Source organism: Podarcis muralis, chromosome 12 (assembly GCF_964188315.1).
Source record: "Podarcis muralis chromosome 12, rPodMur119.hap1.1, whole genome shotgun sequence".
Classification (NCBI taxonomy): Eukaryota; Metazoa; Chordata; class Lepidosauria; order Squamata; family Lacertidae; genus Podarcis; species Podarcis muralis.
The window spans coordinates 60,266,680-60,286,475 of NC_135666.1; the positions used below are offsets into that span (position 1 = coordinate 60,266,680).

Below are 19,796 nucleotides of genomic sequence, written 5' to 3' on the forward strand. Positions count from 1 at the left end.
TGTGTGACTGAAGATTAGCAATTTTAAGATTTATGAACATGCCCTAGTGAATCCTTCCTTCATAGAGAATAACAGAGTTGGATGGGGGGAATTTGCCCAACGTGGGGCTTGAACCCACAACCCTGTGAATAAGGATCTCATGCTCTACTGACTGTGCTATAAATGAGTGACAAGTATGAAGAAGCTCTAAGGCAAATCATCTGAAGTGAGAGGCTTTTTGTCACAAAAATGAACTGTCCGAATAATTTTCTTTTTGGGAACAAGAAAGCCTATTCAATTCAGGGGCCTTATTTCCAGTGCTGACTCGCTTAGGGCCCACTACAAAACACACCAAGTATTTTAAAACAAGTGAATAAATTAAAGTGACAAGCAAAATTGAGCAAAGACAACAGGCTGCAGGTAAAGCCTGGAGGCATTTCCAAAAGGGAGGCTCATCCATTTCAATCTCACCAATAGCAAATACCTTTCACACAAATCACTTAGTGGGAAAAGGCTGCAATTCTGTGCAGGGTTCCTTGGGAGCAAGTCTCACCCAGCCCAGTGGGACTTAAAACATGGAGGGGATCAAGTTACACAGCTGTACTTACATATGAATGAAATAAGGCTGCTGTCACAAATGATAGTGCTGGGCTCTCCCAGTCAACCATAATACTTGACTGTATTTTTCGCTCTATAGGACACACCCAACCATAGAACGCACCTTGTTTTAGAGGGGGAGAACAAGGGGGGGATCTCCCCCTCTCTGCGCAGCGCCCCTTCAGCGAAGCGGCAGGAGAAACGGAGCCCCTTCCATTTCTCCTGTCGCTTCGCTGAAGGGGCGCTGCGCAGAGAGGGGGAGAATTTTTTTTTCTTGTTCTCCCCCTCTAAAACAAGGTGCATTCAGTGCGTTCAATGTGTGTTCAGTCGTCTTCAGTGAAGGCAACCCGAAGCCTCTGGAGCGCAGCAGGAGTTCCCGCTGCACTCTGGAGGCTTCAGGCGGCTACCTTGGAAGCGCACCAACCCCTCTCGCTCTCCAGGCTTCAGTGAAGGCAATCCGGGAGTTCCCGCTGCACTCCGGAGGTTTCGGGTTCCTTTCAGGGAGCAGCGGAAAGGCAGCGCAGCCTTCCCGCTGCTCCCAGAGCTTGTCGGGGCTTGCGGGGGAAGCCCAGGTCCCCCCCCCCCCAGCACCAGGGACCACACATTCGCTCAATAAGACGCACAGACATTTCCCCTTAGATTTTAAGAGGAAAAAATGTGTCTTATGGAGCGAAAAATACGGTAAATCTTATACGTTGCACTACAATATCATCATGTTGGAAGTTTCCATGTCTTTGCCAGCCATGAAAGTGGTGATAAACTCAGTGTGATGATGCCACATAACACTGTAAGAAATCCCAGTGGATGGAGTGGGGCTTGCGCAGTGCTGCCAGTTTTGGTGGCACTAGTAGTAGACCTATGTCATGTGTAACATGTAGTTTCAACTAATGCTGTCTGTTGTCAAAGCACATAGGCAGGTAGGTAAGAAAAAATTGTTCAGAACACACCTGTATTTTGCTAAATTTATTTTTTTTGAAAACAACTTTAACAGCAAAACATTGTGATAACTGACTCTCCCCCTAATCCACAACCCCTTCTTCCAAAACACTCTCATTTACGTTGAAAGGCTGTCCTTTTTCTGTTAGAATAAAGCAGTGTAACAAAACTCAGAACAATTTGATACAACAACCTTTAAACATCCTATCTAGGAAATGGGGTTCACTTCTCAGCAACGGTGACTGGAAGCTATTCAAGAAGCCAGATTTCTCCCATATAAAAAGTACACCCAGCAATGCAAATTGTCAAAAAATTCTTTTAGAAGATGTGGAAGAGCAAAATGTAAACAAAACCAAGTTGTGACTCAGGGCCTGAGTGACACACTCACTATGTAGCTCTTCAGACAGAGGAACAACAACAAAGCAACCTTTCAGAGGGTGAAGCAACAAAAATGGGACTGTCTATGTCACCTATCAGGGAGATTGACAGTCTTACTATTAGTTAGAACTGGATACCTTGGCCCCTTCTCAGAAACTTCAACAGCAGTAGTAAGCCATTTCATTTCCCAGAGTCCTTCCCTAAACTGTGGGGCTGAACCCAATACTGCTTTTGTGTGGCTCTGCCTAGATTTGTCAGAAAACTTTCCATGATGTGCAAGAACTGAAGGGATGATGTTCCTCTACAAAACTGGTGGAATTACGTGGGGTACTTAGGGCATTGTCTATGGCCCCCTCCCTACATTGAAAAGATCTTGTATTTCAGAAAGCACTTAAGAGAGTTTTCAAATCTGAAAATCTCATAGAAGTACTTTTGAAAATGTGCATTGTAGACTTATTTCAAGGGTGGGAGGCACAGAAGATGTAATGCTCACCTATTTAATTTGAAGTGAGCTTCACTTTTGGAGGCACAATCCAGCCCCACACATCTCGACAGTAGAGTGTAGTACTTGTTTAATTTTTTCCCATGGAAACCAGTGCAACATTTGTGATTCACTTTAGGTATATTGAAAGCCTTAAAAAGTCCCCATGGTGGGCAGGGGGAGATAGATTTGGGGAATAATTTGGCCAGACGTTGGGTAACTGATTTCAATGGCAGAATTTTAATCATACGGTTAACCTCTTCAAGAAAATCAATAGGAGATTAATTGTTTAAAAAGGTTCTTAACTCTGACTGGACCATGCTCTTAATGTCTTGGGGTGGGGTGGAAGGAATGTTCAATGACTTTGAAGTTGTGAGTCCAGAAAAGGGTCAACCAAGCTGTGCATTTGGCTGGCCTTGCCTCCCTCGTTCATTCATGGTAGCTAATAGGCAGAGAGAGTGTTCCAAATGTGAGGCCCTGTTTCAGCAGTGGAAGGAGAGGTGTGTGCTGTCATTACAGCCATGCACAGAAAAACAAGCAGGACAAGATGTCACTGACCAGTTTTCAGCTTCACAATGGACGGAAAAAACTTTACAGTTACGGACAACACCAAGGAACATGCAGAAAGAACACCCAGAAAGACCTGGAAGGACAACTGTGAAAACTGAAAAAGCAAGAGTCCCAATGAACTTAAGCCTGATCACTGCCACAGCTCAAGGCATCTCTTAGAATGAAACATTGAAATGTGGAATTCTCTCGCTCATGCAGTAACGACAAGCGTGGTTCTTTGGAGAACAGGCGAGAAAGAGTTTTTCCTCCAGACTCCCAACGTTGGTTCAGTTTCACTTGAGGCACTAAGCAGTCATGTTGCTTTGGGCATTATCTCCAGTTTCCATTTAGCTGTTCTGCTCCTCTTTGCTTTCTTTCCTTTGAGGGCCAAGTTCAAATGCTGGGAAGCGGGAGTTCTGGGGGTCGATTATGTCGGAGAGGAAGTGGATAGCTCCTGCCATACCTGAAGCGGACAAATCCCAAGTTCAAAAAAGCACAAAGACAGAAAGCCTGGATCCTTTGGCCATGAGAGAGCTGCAAGGGATCCCCTGGAACAGCCTTGCATATTAAATACACATAAAACAGAAGTTACCAGTCCATAAGGGAAGGCAGGATCTGCCTGTTTATTACTTTCACAGTGCCTCCAAAGGGATTGCACCTGGCACGCTTTATGGTTGGCCTCTGAGCACAGCTGCCAGGGTACAAGACGCACTACTGACATCTACTCTCAGAAGGCTGCCACAGGGGATGTGAGCTCCAGGAAGTGGAGAGGAGACTGGCTTTTAGTGGTGACAAGGGGAACATTCAGAGAGCTGCAGGAGAAAGCCAGAGGACCACACACAGCCAAGCTGTTTCACCAGGACTGATTCAGAAGATACATCTTATATCCTGGAGAGGAAAGTTGTATTTGCATTTGTAAAGCACGTTTGGCTTTGGTGTGTTCCTGTAGCATTAGGGTAAAACCAAATTATCCTAATTTAGCCAAGTATGAAAAACAGGGTATTGAACATACCCCTCAAGTCCCCATTTTTCACAAATGACTGTTGGGTAAGAAAAGCTGGTCATCTTAATGAAATGCAGCACTCTGTATGATAATTTTGTGACATGAAGAACATTTCCATGGATGAAAATGCAGGTTTTTTATGTGTGAAATGTAGTGATAATGTCAGCACAACTGTGGATACTCTTGAATAATTCTGCAGTTCCATGCGTTAACAACAGATGGCAAATGAGTCATTTTTGAAAACAACCTTCAGTGCTGAGCATCAATAGTCTATTTTTGAGTTTCCATGGTAAGACGTCTATGAGAAAGTTAAACACCAAGAGACTATACATTGCTGAGATCTATAATCCTATCTGCCAAACTTCACCCTCAAACAGATTACAGCATAGAACAGATCAGATCTTCCAGCAACAGTAATTTAGTTGCTCTGGCAACAGGAAAAGTGAATAGGGCTGTAGAACTCAAAAGGACAAAATGCAGCAAAAGTCAGTTACATTATAACTAAAGCTGTAGTTCTTTGCTAAATTATCTGTCCACTTACCTGTGAAGAAGCACCATTAAATTCAACAGGACTTACTTCTGAGCAGACATGCTTACACATGGGAGAAAGTCCCACTAAACTCAGTGGAACTTATTTCTAAGCAGACACACAGAGGATTCAACTATTCATCCAATTGAAATCAGTTATTTCCCAGTAAACCTGGGATAGGACTGGGCTGCTACCCTACTGAAATCAGTGTAATAGGATTTGCTGTGACACAGTTAAATCCACATCAATTAATACATCGCCACCTCTCTCTATAGCCTTCCACCCATGAGAATGCACTGCTAAAAAAATGACCCCAATTCCCTCCTAGCAGGAGGCTGGTCCCCTGATCTTTATTGCTCAATTAAACTTCATGGTTGGGTGGCATCATTTGCATACTGTCATGTGCAAATGGCTTGGCACCTTTGGCACAATGTCATAAACAAGGCTCTCAAATAAGATTCTGTTCTTGTCAATGAATAGAGTCAATGACGGCCACTGCCTGCTCAGACTCCAAATGGATAACTGCCATGATAGACAAAGATCAACTCATAGAATCAAAGAATCGTAGAGTTGGAAGGGACCCTGAGGATCATCTAGTCCAACTTCCTGCAATGCAGGACTATGCAGCTATCCCATACGGAGACTGAACATGCAACCTTGGCATTATCCACACCACGCTCTAACCAACTGAGCTATTCTGGCTGACCAACGTGAGGAAAAGGAGCTGGAACTGCTCTGCAGCTGAGGGAAAAAGCAGGAAGACTTCAAAATGGTGACTACTAGGAACTTGAAGCTGATGAAGAAAGTTTGCTACCACTTTCAGGACAACAAAATATGATTTTGGGGTGCAGGAAAAGCATGGCTGCACATGCATTTCAAGTCTGGCCATGAATATTAAGCAGGAACCATGCACATTTCATTAAGCAGGCTTGTTGTGAAGCCCCATACATATCTACTCATGAGTAAGTCCCATAGTGTTCACTGGGCTTTACTCCCATGTAAGCATGTTGAGGACTGCAGACCTGGACCTGGTTCACACATGGACATGTGAGCATGTGGACTCCAGAAGAAGAGATTTCAAACACTTTGCTCTTCCCAGTTGTTCTTCTGCTACACTGAGCTAAGCCACAGCTGGGCGTAGCATGTTGTCTGAACTTTGTGGTTCAGCTCATGTATGTGCTCCCTGCAGACTAACCACAAGGTCCAATCAGGGTTTGCCCTATACTGTTCATGGCTTGTCTAGGAGAGCTAAAGCACAAGCCCAGGTTCAGATGGCACACTAAGCCAAACCCTGACTTAACACAGCAGCAGAACCATTTCCTTTCCTGGCGTCCACAGGCTCATGCGCTCAGACACGGACTGGCTTGGCAAAACATGTGAACCAGGCCAATATCAGCTTAAGTGAATTTACAGTCCAACTAAACCATGTAGCTTTGACGTCAACCATATAACAATTTTATAATATACATGTTACTGAATTCAGAATTCAACAATAAAAAATGTCTTGCCTTCAAACAGTGAATAGGGTCGGTCAGGAATACGACAGCCATGTGCACCATAATCCAGACACCACTCTGCAAACTGGGGGAAATGCAGCAAATAGGGATAAAGAAATAATGACTAAAATATTGAAAACCAAAATAAATAAAGATGTATATCCAATAGATATGAAATACTGTGGTGTGCAAGAAGTCAGCTCAAAGTCAGCTGATTAAGAAATCTAACTTCAGCCCTAGTAAAGTTTCTGATGAAAATTTCAGGAAATTGCAAGTGCAGATTATCCAAAATCCAATCTGGAGTGATTAAGGTTTACAAAGAACTGACCTCTCTCTCTCATTGGACACAGTGAAAGGAAGAGATAGTATCTACTAAGTAGCAATGTAAGTCATGTGCTTACATTAGAAGGGAGCATAGTGCACTCAGTAGCCCTGAGCACGGAATAAATCCCACCAGCAGCCCTTTCCTACGTGAAACTCTCAAGAGAGGGAGAGATGCCTGTTCAGAACCAGTTCAACAAAGACTGATAGCACCTTGAAAAGAAGTAGCTTGTCTTGTAAATAAATGACTGTGCTTAATGTTGAAGCAGCTTCTTGTTCCTTCTTGTCTTGGGAGATAATGGAGGAGTGCACTGGGGGGGGTGTCAAACCGATACGGAAGAGAAATGTTTTGTTGCAGCTGGGGCAGGTGAAGGTGTCTGGTTGTGCTGCTGCAGATGCACCATGGTGCTTTGGATAAAGATGGTAAACAAATCCCTTAGCAACTAATGTATTCACCATCTTTGTTCAAGAGGCTGTGTCACATTGGCAGCAACAACGTTTTCACGGTTTTCTACAGAAGTGCTGTCACTGCTCGAACAAAACCCACCTCACTGATGGCTCCTCCACTTAACAGCCACTAGGTCTTGGTCCAGGGATGGGCTCTTTCCATGAATGCCAGCTAATCGGGGCAGAGGCCGCCTCAACCCTGCAAGTCAGCTTCACTACCCTATCTCATAACTCTCCCGTAACAGCAAACTCAAGCCTGCCTACTTATGCAGACAGAATGGCAGCATCCATGCACAAAAGGGAGGTATCAGCAAACCGGTGTGTGAGTGTGTGTGTGTGTGTGTGTGTGTGTGTGTGTGTCAGAATTTTCAGAAATGCAGAACGTCCTTAGAAAATAAAACCCCCCATCAACAATCATAGGTCACTGAGAAGCAAGAAGCAAACTCGTTCAGTGGGCATAAAATGCCAAAGTAACTGGGAAAAAGCACGGCTGGAACCCTAAATCGGATGCTCCTGAACTAAGTCATACTCTGGAGCAGGTCCAGTGAAATCAATGGGTTTTTTCTAAGTATAACTAGTGTTGAGTATCACCCAGTATGTGCATCAGAAAATAAAATTAAGGAGTACCTTGCAAGCTCGATAGAGGTACTTTTTATCCTGAGTGAGATGATAGAGGGATAAGAAGGAGTAGCCATTCCCAGCTGTCCCGTGGCAGATGCCATAGCCTTTCCTCAACAATCCTCTCTGCCAAATGACATCACTACATTCTATTGCGTCCTTCAAATATTTATCCTCTTTGAAAACCTGCAGAAATGTGAACACAAGTTTAGCCACAGCAATGAACTAAAAATACTCACTATTTTTAATGACGGCCTTCTTGGTGGCTGCTCCCAAACTTTGAACCTCCCTCCCTAGAGAAGCTGGACTGGCTCCCTCCTTGACCTTCAGCCAGCAAATAAAGACCTTTTTGTTTCAGCAGGCTGTTGGGAACTGACTATTTTTAATAAAAGGGCTGGTGCCTGCCATGTTGTTTCTGGGCTCCTGGGCAAGCAGAAGGATCCTAAGAGCTGCTTAGGGTCAAGCAACACATACTACCATATTTTTCCATGTATTAGACGAGGTTTTACTCAAAAATCATGTCAAAAAACTGAGGTCATCCAGTACACGGATAATGGCATGGCGGGGGGAGAAGTGGCGTGCCCACCTGCCCGCTGGTTGCGCAACTTCCTCCGATGCCGCTGTGCATGGGAAATGATATAGGGAGTGTTTCCTGCCCGCAGCTGCATGGGGGGAGAAGCTCAACAACTTTGGGCCATCTTCGCTCATTTTCTTAAAATTGAGTCGTTAAAAATGGACGGAAAAATATGATAATTTTGAAACTTCCACAACTTCAAAAGCAGTTTGCCACATGGCATCAGGAAAGTACCTTGTGTTGCTATTAATATTTTTTCTCCTTAGAAATCCCCTTGGACTTACAGAACTAACAATTTTCTTAATGCACGCAGTACAGACATTCTGTCTTAAGAAGCAGTGTAGACAACATGCAACCCATACTATGGGTTCCCGTTGGAAACCTGGAAACCCAACTTTCAATTCTGAAGTACAGTAGTACCTTGGTTCGCAAACACCGAAAACCCAGAAGCAAGCATTCCGGTTTTCAGATGTTTTTCGGAATCCAAACATCTGATGTGGCTATCAACTATTGTTTCCAGGGTGCCTGCACCAATCAGAAGCTGTGCCTTGGTTTTCGAACTTTTCAGAAGTCAGACTTCCAGAACGGATTAAGTTTGGCGCTTTTGTATTTGCTATTTATTTTGCATTTTTGAGGCTTTTTCAGTTAATTTGTTTTTGTGACTGTGTGGAACCCAGTTCAGCTACTGAATGATTGTGTGATTGTGGAAATGGATAAAAGCCCCCCATCCAAACAATGACTATAATCAGTGAAAACAAAAAAAATTCCTTCCAGTAGCACCTTAAAGACCAACTAAGTTAGTTCTTGGTATGAGCTTTCGTGTGCATGCACACTTCTTCAGATATGTCAGTGTATCTGAAGAAGTGTGCATGCACACGAAAGCTCATACCAAGAACTAACTTAGTTGGTCTTTAAGGTGCTACTGGAAGGAGTTTTTTTTGTTTTGACTATGGCAGACCAACACGGCTACCTATCTGTAACTATAATCAGTGAAGGTAAGGAAAAAAAATAATTTTATTTTTTATCATCTACAATACGGTCTTATTTATTTTATAGTACAGTACATTGATTATTGCTTTCATTTTATAGATCTATGGTCTCATTAGATAGTAAAACTCATGTTAAATTGCTGTTTTAGGGGTTGTTTTTAAAAGTCTGGAACGGATTACAGTGGTATCTCTGGTTACGTACTTAATTCGTTCCGGAGGTACGTTCTTAACCTGAAACCATTCTTAACATGAAGCACCACTTCAGTTAATGGGGCCTCCCGTTGCTGCCGTGCCGCCACCACGTGATTTCTGTTCTCATCCTGAAGCAAAGTTCTTAACCCGAGGTAATATTTCTGAGTTAGTGGAGTCTGTAACCTGAAGCGAATGTAACCCGAGGTACCACTGTAATCCGTTTTGGATTACTTTCTATGGGAAAGCGCACCTTGGTTTTGGAACAATTTGGTTTTGGAACGTATTAAGTTTGAGAAGCAAGGTACCACTGTATGCATTCTTCCATGCCTCATGATTGAGCTAAACAAGGACATACCTTATAGGCTTGCATGAGCATATGGATGACTCCTGGGGAACCATGGCACCAATGCACCAGCCTGTCAGTTTCATTACTTAAAGATGATGGATAATTCCCAGATCGAAATTTTTTATGGCGCACATAGTCAATGCTTGGTTTCACCAGTTCTCTCAAAGTCTCTTGATCCACATTGCACACTGGCTAAAATATACAACAAACACACAGTATTTTTTTCAAAATAAAAAGCAGTAATTTTTTTCATATTACTACAAATCCATGCTGATGTGCATTCACACTGATGAATCTGGAAAATAATTTTACCCTGGATGCAGTGAAGGTGGGAGACAACTGTGGCTGTTATATATTTAGAAGTTGGCATCACATTACAAGGAGTTGCCAATAGAGAGTAACACTCACTTTGGCATCCTCTTTTTACCCTGCCACTAAGTCTTCTGAAGTGCCCAGAAGAAGAAGAAGAAGAGTTTGGATTTGATATCCCACCTTTCACTCCCCTTCAGGAGTCTCAAAGGGGCTCACATTCTCCTTTCCCTTCCTCCCCCACAACAAACACTCTGTGAGGTGAGTGGGGCTGAGAGACTTCAAAGAAGTGTGACTGGCCCAAGGTCACCCAGCAGCTGCATGTGGAGGAGCGGAGACGCGAACCCGGTTCACCAGATTACGAGTCCACCGCTCTTAACCACTACACTACACTGGCTCTCTCACTGGGACATTTGTGCATGTCCCATACCAAGAGATACATGAGCTTTCCCACTGATAGGGAACTTGTATATCTCACAATGGGAAATGGTTGTTAAAGTTATCAGAGAGAAAGTTGATATGTTGATTAGAGAAAAACTATTGCTGACATTTATTTAAACAATAGTTAGAGAATGCCTTTTGGACTTTTGTGTAAAAAGGAAAATAGATTAATCTGAGACATCTGGGTCAGGAAGACTGGGGAAATATTGCCTAACAGAAAATAGATCAGTTGCATGAAAATATTCTAGAGTGAATATTTTGAATAATTTCTTTTATGAAACTGACAAAAGAAAAAAATGGAAATTCTATTTATTTTTCTTCTTATTCTCTCTTCTTTTCTTCTACTTTTTTGTTTTCCTTTGGTGTTTTCTCTTTCTCTGTTTTTGTTTTTATTTAGTTTCTTTTATCTTATTGTATTATGAAAAAACTTTAACAACACCTTATTTTATTTTTTATTTAAAAAAGATCAACACTGAGACCTCTGCTATTTAACCTGTTCAAAAACAATTGAGAATTGGGGGTGAGCAGTGAAGTTTGCAGATGATGCTAAATTGTTCAGGGTCATTCAAACAAGAAGAGATTGTGAAGAGCTCCAAAACAAGCTCTCCAACCTGAGTGAATGGGTGATAAAATGGCAAGTGCAATTCAACATAAACAATGTAAATAAGTGCAAATTGATGCCTGTTGGCCACTGTGAGAACAGGATCCAGGACGAGATGGGCCACTGGCCTGATCCAGCAGCCGCTTCTTATCATCTTAAGACAAGTTCCCTTCTCTCACTGTTGCCCTCAGGAGAGTCTCCTTCTCTCCCCACCCCCCTTTTCCAAGCTGGCTCCTATCACCACTGTTATTAAAATACTTGATTTGGGTTAGCTGCCATAAAAGTTCACATGCATGGAAGAATATTACCTGCATAAGCATATAGTAGATCCCAGACATGCCATGGGCTGCACCAACATATTGTTTTCTGTGCCACTGATACAATAATGGGCACCGTTCTGTCTTTCGTTCCTCTCTGGAGAAGTTTTTACCTGATTCAATGATGGAATCCACCACCTGATGCAGACAGATAGAATAACAGGCATTCCATTATTCTGAGAGAACATCTCACATCTGGCCGGTACACTCTGTAGCCAAAGCCATAACAGTGGAGTTATGCAAGCCTAAAAATTTCACAAATTTCTTTATGTGACCAGTGGGAATTGGTCTTGCAATAACCTTTTCAGAGACTACTCTGAACTTCTTGTTCCAGCCAGAAAAATGAAAGAAATCAGGTGTGGAGAACCTTTGGTCCTCCAGATATTCCTAAACTACAACTCCCATCCTCCCTGGCCACTGGAGGTCCAAAGGTCCCCCAAACCTGCAATAAATGCATAGGTTGCAAAGGGTATTCAAGACTTCCTCCAGGTAGAATTTCTGTTACTACATTTCAAAAAGCAATGCTTTATTGCTAGTGAAAGGGACCCCAGCATGTGGAGCAACTGCATTAGTGGGAGCTGCTTGCAAAAGTGTTGGAGGTGTGTTTTTTCTACCGCTTAAATACTATTACTTCATTAGAGACCAAGCATGCCTTCTCTGCTGTACAACTGAAATGCGGGAGCACTCAGTTATCTTTCAAGAGGGCTTCTGCAATAATGGCTTCCATTAAGCGTGGATATAGGACCACTAGTCATGGATAAGTACAGGCACAAGTACAGACAGCAACCGTTTAAGGTGTGTCCGATATGTTTGTGACTGCAACCATGCACATCATGCCAAACCCAAAGTGACCCAAAAATGTCACAAAAAGGTGCGGAATGGGGTGGTCTTATGCGGACCCTGCTGATACGCACGCGGGTCCAGAATGTAACCTCCATGCAAATCAAGCACTGCCTGTATAGCACTAAGAAGAAAATGTAGGCTTTTAGAAAAGCATTATGTGGAAAGCCCCAAAGAAGGCAGGGAGTGGCTTGGGAAGGCAAAAGACAGTTCTGCAAGAATGAAACAACAAATGGGACATGTATGGAGATAGCTAAGTGCAGGCAAAAGGTGGGAACCATTACAAAAGGCACCATGAACCTCCAGTGATCTCTCCTCCCAAACAACCAACTCTGTACAAAGCCAATGCCTGGAAAACAGCGCTTCTCTCTTACCTCCTTGATAGCAGACTGTGGCACAGCCTCGGGTCCAATTTCAGTATTCAGATAAAGCAAGGCATACAAGTAACCAGCTCTTCCATAAAGCAGCTCATCTGGAAGGTCAGAATCTGTGGCAAGGACCATTCTCTGGAGCTGCAGAAGTCTGGAATGAGAAAGAATTGGAGGGAAAACTGAAGGGTTCTTAGTCTTTCATCATATCACACCCAAGTATGGGAAACTTGCAAATAGGTTGCCACAGTGAATAGGAACTGCCTCCAGGTGATCAGGCAAGTAAGCTTTCTGTACACAGAAAAGACTCTGCTCTCCTTTTTTGCAGGCTGTCAGTGTGCAACCAACATGCAACTAACACAGCAGGGTGAGCTGGCAAAAACCACTGTGAGCTTGCAAAGCTAACTAAAGCTAACTTAGGCTTTTCTAGGTCAAATAATTTGAGAAAGAGGCCAAAATAATTCCACCAGAACACAAGAAGCCATTGGTTCATCTAGTTCAATAGTGTCTCTCCAATATTTGAAAACAGATTTTTTTTGTCCAGTCCGATCTGGACTGGTGAAATAAAAAATCAACTGTGTAAGATTCAACGAGGCAGATCAACCTCTAGCCACTCAACATCACACATGCTTCCAACTTGCTCCCGACTATTATCCTCTCATTCTTTATATACAGCAGTGGCAGCGTTTGAAACTCCCTAAGGACTAGGCATGTTCTGCAACTTGCCATGGTCCAATTGCAACCAGTTTTAGATGTATGGGCATGATGTCTTCCACCTAGGCCCCATCCCCACTCAGCACGAGTGCTCTCCTCCAATCCCCATCCGCACTCGGGGCGCAAGTGCTCTCCTGTCCATTGGCGGTGAGGGCAGTGAGGGCTGCAAGCCCCGCCCCCACTCAGTGCTCCCCACCCCCGGAGGCAAGCCCCATCCTGGCGAGGGCTGGGGAGAGTGAGGCTTGCCCCCCACCCGGCAGTCGATACCCTATAGCAGATAAGACCCCATCACTTTTAACCCACTGTGAAGCTCAAGAAACATCTGAAGTGGTAAGATGATTTAACGTGGGTTAAACATACTCACGTGCGATTCCTACTGCTTATCCTGAGACAACTCTGTGAACAGCCCCCCCAGGGGAAGTGGCATATTTCCTACTTTTTGGCTTCACACACATCAGTCAGAGAGCACAACAGCCTGCCTTGTCCTCTAACCAGCCAATCTGTGAAATTCTACCTTCATCATAGCTTTTAAGGCTGTTGGGGGGAGGGATGCCATGGTGGAAACCAGTACTACAAACATTATAGAAAGGGTTTTAATGGAGGAGAGGACAGAACCCAGTGGCACCCCATAAGTGAGAGCCCAGGGGTCTGAACACCACTTTCTGGACATGGCCCAGAAGGAAGGAGTGGAACCACTGTATAACAGTGCCCCCAGCTCCCCTAGACGGTCCAGAAGGATGTTATGGTTGATGGTATCAAAGGCTGCTGAGAGACCCAGAAGACTAGGAAACAGCTCTCACCTTTGTCCCTAACTCACCAGAGATTATCAACCAGCGCAACCAAGGCAGTTTCAGTCCCATGGTGAGGACTGAATCCTGATTGGAAGGGATCTAAATGGTCCGCATCCTCCAGGTGTGCCTGGAGTTGTTCCGCAGCCACCTGCTCAATCACTTTGCCCAAGAATGGAAGATTTGAGACTGGGCAATAATAGGAATTTTAAAAAGAACAAAAGGGGTGGGGGGAGCCAGGAAAGCAAACCCCCATCATGTAAGTGAAAGGGAATACGCAGAGCTCTGATAAGCACGTCTTACCTTGGTGCTATCTTGCCCCACAAGATGGCACTGAAATAAGATGTTTGAGTGCGAACTGTACACTCAAAGTGGGTGTCTCTTCCATCACTTGTGTAGGCCTGTAATATGTGTTAGTTGTTGTGCTAGAAAGTTATATAGGAGGTGTAGGGAGAATCCAGAGCTTGTTTGCAGCGTGGAAAGAAAGGAGAACCTTTTTCTGCCTCCCCACTTCCAGCCACTCTCTGAAGACTGAAGAAGGGGCCCACAAAGGAATATTGATGAGGACGAGACCATATGAAAAATGAAGATAAGGTTTTAGCTGGAGTTCATTCATTTTTAGCTTTGTAATCTTGTAATACAAAAAAAAGCAGCACCTAGGCATTATGTTATTGCACCCATAACCTAGTTTTCAGGCCTCATGTGGCACCTAGATTGTCTACCTGAGCTAACGCTGAGCACTGGAAACAGGTTATTTCCAGGCCGTCAAATGGAATTAATGAACTCCGCCCGCCCCCATGCTGTTAAGCAAATTTCAGCCTTCAGTCATCAAGGTAAGAATAAATCAAGTTAGGAATATGTAGAAATGAAGTCATCTATCTGTCTTTCAAATTAGCAGCACCTATCTCTTAGAAACAGTGTAAACTGCTCCAAATCACTTCCATTTCAAAAGTGGCTTAAGATACACCAACCTAGAAGGGGGAAGGGAGCTGCTCAGAAAAAGGAGAGAGATAGCCAGCAGATCTGCTTTCTGGATGGCAGCCACTTCCTAGGAAGTAAGCCCAACTGTTTCCAATGACATTTATTTTCAATTAAGCAAACGAGAATCTTAGTCTTAATCTCATTTTTATTCTCTGCTTCCCACTCCACAAAGCAGCCTGGTTGAAACAAAATCTGAAAAAGCAAGCAGCACCCTGCCTTTTATTCTCAGCAGGGAAAGAAAGTTCCATTTAAAATGCAAAGAGCCATATCAAAAAGCCCTGATGGAGATTAATCTTTCAGAGACTGTGGATTAGGAGGAGAGTGATGCAACTTCTAAATATAAACTGCAGTGCAATGGCTGTAGGCAGAGCAGAGCCCCCAAGAGCTCTGGGCACAGCAAGGGATGCTGGGGAAAAGCGAACAGGTAGGGCCAGGGCAAAGAATGCTAAAAGAAACCACTTGTGTGTTTATAACCTGTCAAAGGTCACTAGAGCCTTGTCCAAAACGGGAGGAGAAAGGCAGAGAAGTATCCCAGAAGCCTCTGGATCAAATGTTATTCTTTCTAGGGATGGAAGTATCAGAGGAAACCAAACCAAAATAAGCAAGATGGATCCTTTCTCATGCTGCGGGGGTGGGTGGGGTGGAGATGGCATCTTCTTTTTGTAAAGATCCTCCGCCTGCTTGCCCAGTAGTAAGTTCTCCTAGCTGCAGGGAACTGACTGAGTCCCTATATATAACCCTAGCATGGCAACTTGCTACTTTGCAGGTGCTTTGCCGTCTGCGAACAAAAGTGACCCTTCTCTCTCCTATACAGCTGCATCTGAAATTATTCATAGCAGCAAAAGGATGCTCTAAGTGCAAAAAGATGCTTGCCATGAAGGGGTTGAACAATAGTGAGACTGGAGAAACCAGTATAACTTGCATTTCACAGCTGAATTTGGGGAAATCACTTGAAGCATTCGTTTTACCGAGCTATTTCAATTGTTTTTGTTTGTGTTTGATTTGCTCATTGCAAACAGCTAAAAGTCCGTAAATTTTGATAATAAACCTGATTTGCAATGGGGGTGGAATGATTTCAATTGCAACTGTAGATGTATCAGGGATAGGGATAAACGCTACTGGCTGATTCCTCATTTTCAACACCAATTCCTGATTTCAGAGAGTTCTACTATAGCTAAGGCGGGATGCGGGTGGCGCTGTGGGTTAAACCACAGAGCTTAGGACTTGCTGATCAGAAGGTCGGCGGTTCGAATCCCCGCAACGGCGTGAGCTCCTGTTGCTCAGTCCCTGCTCCTGCCAACCTAGCAGTTCAAAAGCACGACAAAGTGCAAGTAGATAAATAGGTACCGCTCTGGCGGGAAGGTAAACGGCGTTTCCGTGTGCTGCTCTGGTTCGCCAGAAGCAGCTTAGTCATGCTGGCCACATGACCCGGAAGCTGTAAATAAAGCGAGATGAGCGCCGTAACCCCAGAGTCGGCCACGACTGGACCTAATGGTCAGGGGTCCCTTTACCTTTTACTACTACTGCTGCTACTAATAATAATAACACGATGAGGAAAAGTATCATAGAATGAATAGACTGGTTTATTATTTCAGCACCAGGCAAAGACCTTTTATTTCCTTTGGCTTTTAAACTTTTAACACCTGGAATGCTTTTATGCTGGTTTGATAGCTACTATTTTAATTCTCTGATTTTACTATATTGCTAGGGCGGCTAACTGGCAGCAGCACATTAAGAGTCTTTCTTTGGAGGCTGAGATATCCATAAGAAAAACCAACTTAATCCTCTCCAGCTCCTTCGTCTGGTTTCCCAAGGAGGGGATTTGCTCTGCTCTTACTGACCCATTGAAGAATGCTTCGCCTATCTCTAAGCGTTTGTCCCCAGCCCATCTCAGGTACTCACTTGGTCACACATTCCTTGGATTCAGTGTCATTCTTCAGCTTGTGGTACACCACTGCTCCCACTGCCAAGGGTCCAGCATCACCACAGAGAAAAGTAACCCTTCTTCCATTCAGATTGCGTAGGATCCTCTTCACATAATCCAGGGATCGCTGTAGATGACTTTGTTCTTGCGTCACACGGTACAGCTGAAGGTACAAAAGGGCTATCCCTGGAATCACCAGAAAGAAGAAAAATTAAATGGACTTATTCCCTCTCCTTTGCTGACCCATAGAGTCACAATAGTCCTTAAAAAAAAAAAAATGATGACAGGACTTTTTAATACCTTTTTGAAACCAGGACTCACCTTTAGCCACCAAGTACAAGATGGGTCTCACTCTCCTTTTTTGCCTCTTCTTTTCTCTTCCCACCCTTCTCTTCTTAAATCAAAGCCCAGAGAAATAGAAAATGATGCCTCTACAGCCCACCTTGAGCACAGCCTGCTACTTGTGGTCTTGACTCACCAGGGAAAGACTAACCTGATCCGACTTATGCTGGCCACTAAACAAACCTTAATTATGGGATGAAATAACACTGCATAACTCCCATTAAAGACACATGGGATCATCCTGAGCAGTGAGATGCAAGTGCCACTGAATTCAGATGAGTAACTTAAATGAGGTGGGTGTCAGGAGGGAGGGTGCCAACCAGGTCTGACCATTTACTTATTTCTACGTTTTGTATTCTGCCCCTAATCACAGAGCGATATCAGCCAGAGTCGCAATTGTTAAAATACTACATGAAAACCATCAGTACAATATATTAGAGAATCAAATAGTTCAGAGCGTTCAACTGATACACTTGATCAAATCACAATTCTGTCAATCCCAACTACAAAGGCCGACAACCCCTCAAACCCAGACACAGTGCAGACTGTTCTCCTGGCAAGGGAGATGGATGGCAACCAACCACCACCTGCTCCTCTGACCTGAACTGGTGCTGCACCTGGGCAGACACAGCTGGGTTAGCACAGACCACTGCACTCATCTGCTCAGGTCTCAGTTATACACCCAAAGTTGCCTCCCTCATCTACAATCAAATCATGGAAAATATTTTTTTCTGGCCAGACCTGGCATTTCAACACCCCCCCCCCCCGATGGTTGGCTGACCATCAACCTCAGATTCTGGAATATAGCAGGTGGAGAAGAAGGAACAAGGGCTTTGATTTAGCTCTTCCCCTCCCCTCCTTGCCTCTCCTCTTCCTCCTCTTCCTTGGTTGAGATACATCATTCCCTTTTTTAGTCAGAGTCATTTTTCCTTCCGGTCTACCTTCCAAGAGCCATTTGCCAGTCGTTGGTGGAGCCAGAGGCAAAAGTGGGTAGAGCAACAATGTAAATTTTACAATTATACAGTAAGCTAGCTTCTAGAAATAAGCCCCACCCCTCCATCCTCCATCTAGAGTCTAGACAAGCAAGAGGCATTATCAGAGTTCAAGCAAGACAGATTCCAGCCAGGCAAACACACTTTGGATGTGAAGGAGAGCCAGTGAGGGATGTAACCTGAAAAAAGTTCAGGGGGCCAGACACAGATACAGTGAGGGATTTCTGCCCCTGCCCACATGTTTCACCCCCAGCCTGGTAAGACAGAGTCTAATAGGCAAAATATATTGTATGACATTGTGAACTTTGAATGATTTATATAACAATCTCAATGTCCATCCCTCTTTCTCACCCTTTGAAGATTACAGTAGTATCCTGCTTCTCAAACGCCTTGGCACTCAAACAACTGCAAACCTGGAAGTAAGTGTTCTGGTTTGCAAACATTTTTTGGAAGCCGAACGTGCTCCATTTTGAGTGCCACACTTCTGTTTTGAGTGTTACGCTGAGGTCTGTCTGTTTTTGCTATTTATTTTGCGTTTTTGTGGCTCTTTTTTTGTTTTGTTTTTGTAACTGCATGGAACCCAGTTCAGCTACTGATTGATTGTGTGACTGAAGTACATTTTTTATTGATTTCATTTTATGGATCAATGGTCTCGTTAGATAGTAAAATTCCTGTTAAAATACTGTTTTAGGGGTTGTTTTTAATAGTCTGGAATGGATTAATACATTTTGCATTACTTTTTATGGGAAAGCGCACCTTGGTTTTGGAATGGACTTCCGGGATGGATTAAGTTTGGGAACCAAGGGACCACTGTACTTCAATAATAATTGTTTTGCATCTTGTATAATAGAAGAAATGCAGCAGAGGTGAATACTGAATCTTGCTGAATTACATTATCTCTGTTGGGGGAAAATGAAAATTTTTTTCTTAGGATTAAATTAGAGGGTTGCATGATATGAGCCTGAGTGTTGGATCTTGACCAGAGGAACAGGTTCAAATCCTCATTCTGCTATGCAGCTCACTAGAGTAGTCTCCCTCTTATCTTATACAATCTTATAAGATGGTTGTGACTATGCATTGGATAACCATATATGTCACTATGAGCTTCTTCAAGGAAAGGCAGGAAAGAAATGTGTGGAAAAAATAAAACATATTGTCAGGGGCTCAGGAGCAGAGGCACAGGGGAGAGAGGAAATGGAGAGCGAGGGGGAGGAATCTGAGGGCAGCGGAGGGCAGAATGACAGTGACCCGAGAGATTCCATGAGCCTCTCCAGTGAATCAGAAGATTCCCAGAAGGGGGCGCCGATGGCCAGGGCAAGGGGGGTCCCAGGGGGGACACACCAGAAGCAGGGGGCCAGCGGAGACTCCCAAAGCAGTAGCTGGAAATCAGGACCAGCTTCCCCACCAGAGCGTAGTGGGGGGGAAGAGTCCCATAGGTCAGAGTCAGCGTCTCCTCCGGCAAGCAGGGAGGAGGGGTCAGGCCCAGCTAGCGTCCCCGAAGAGGGGAGCAGCGACAGGAGCAGTATAACGGTCAGAAGGAAGGTGGCAGGCTGGGCGCGCGCGCCAAGTTCAAATGTACAGGCGCGCGGGACAGCAGGAAGCCCGGATTGGGAACCAGGTCCTAAAGCCCGCCGGAGGGAGGGGGAAGACTCGGGGGACTCAGCGTCAGAAGAGTCTAGAAAGGGGAAAACCCCGGCGGACAGGCGGACCCAGAGGAGGAAAGAACAAAGGAAGAGGTGGAGCA

At 44.2% G+C, this 19,796-nt stretch overlaps 1 protein-coding gene across 2 annotated transcripts in view; it reads right to left on the reverse strand.

Moving 5' to 3' along the window:
• Positions 1-1,526: 1,526 nt before the first annotated feature.
• Positions 1,527-19,796, reverse strand: part of LANCL2 (LanC like glutathione S-transferase 2) — a 29,626-nt gene continuing 11,356 nt past the window's right edge. Inside the window, exons 3-9 of one of the 2 annotated variants that reach the window (XM_028749638.2) lie at positions 16,697-16,904; positions 12,318-12,465; positions 11,095-11,241; positions 9,445-9,627; positions 7,344-7,520; positions 5,961-6,033; positions 1,527-3,383 (exon numbers count right to left, since the gene is read on the reverse strand). In XM_028749638.2, coding sequence (XP_028605471.1) covers positions 3,268-3,383; positions 5,961-6,033; positions 7,344-7,520; positions 9,445-9,627; positions 11,095-11,241; positions 12,318-12,465; positions 16,697-16,904 — 1,052 coding nt within the window. In that variant the 3' untranslated portion in view covers positions 1,527-3,267. The remainder of the gene's footprint in view (positions 3,384-5,960; positions 6,034-7,343; positions 7,521-9,444; positions 9,628-11,094; positions 11,242-12,317; positions 12,466-16,696; positions 16,905-19,796) is intronic. The other variant, XM_028749639.2, reaches the window with a different exon arrangement.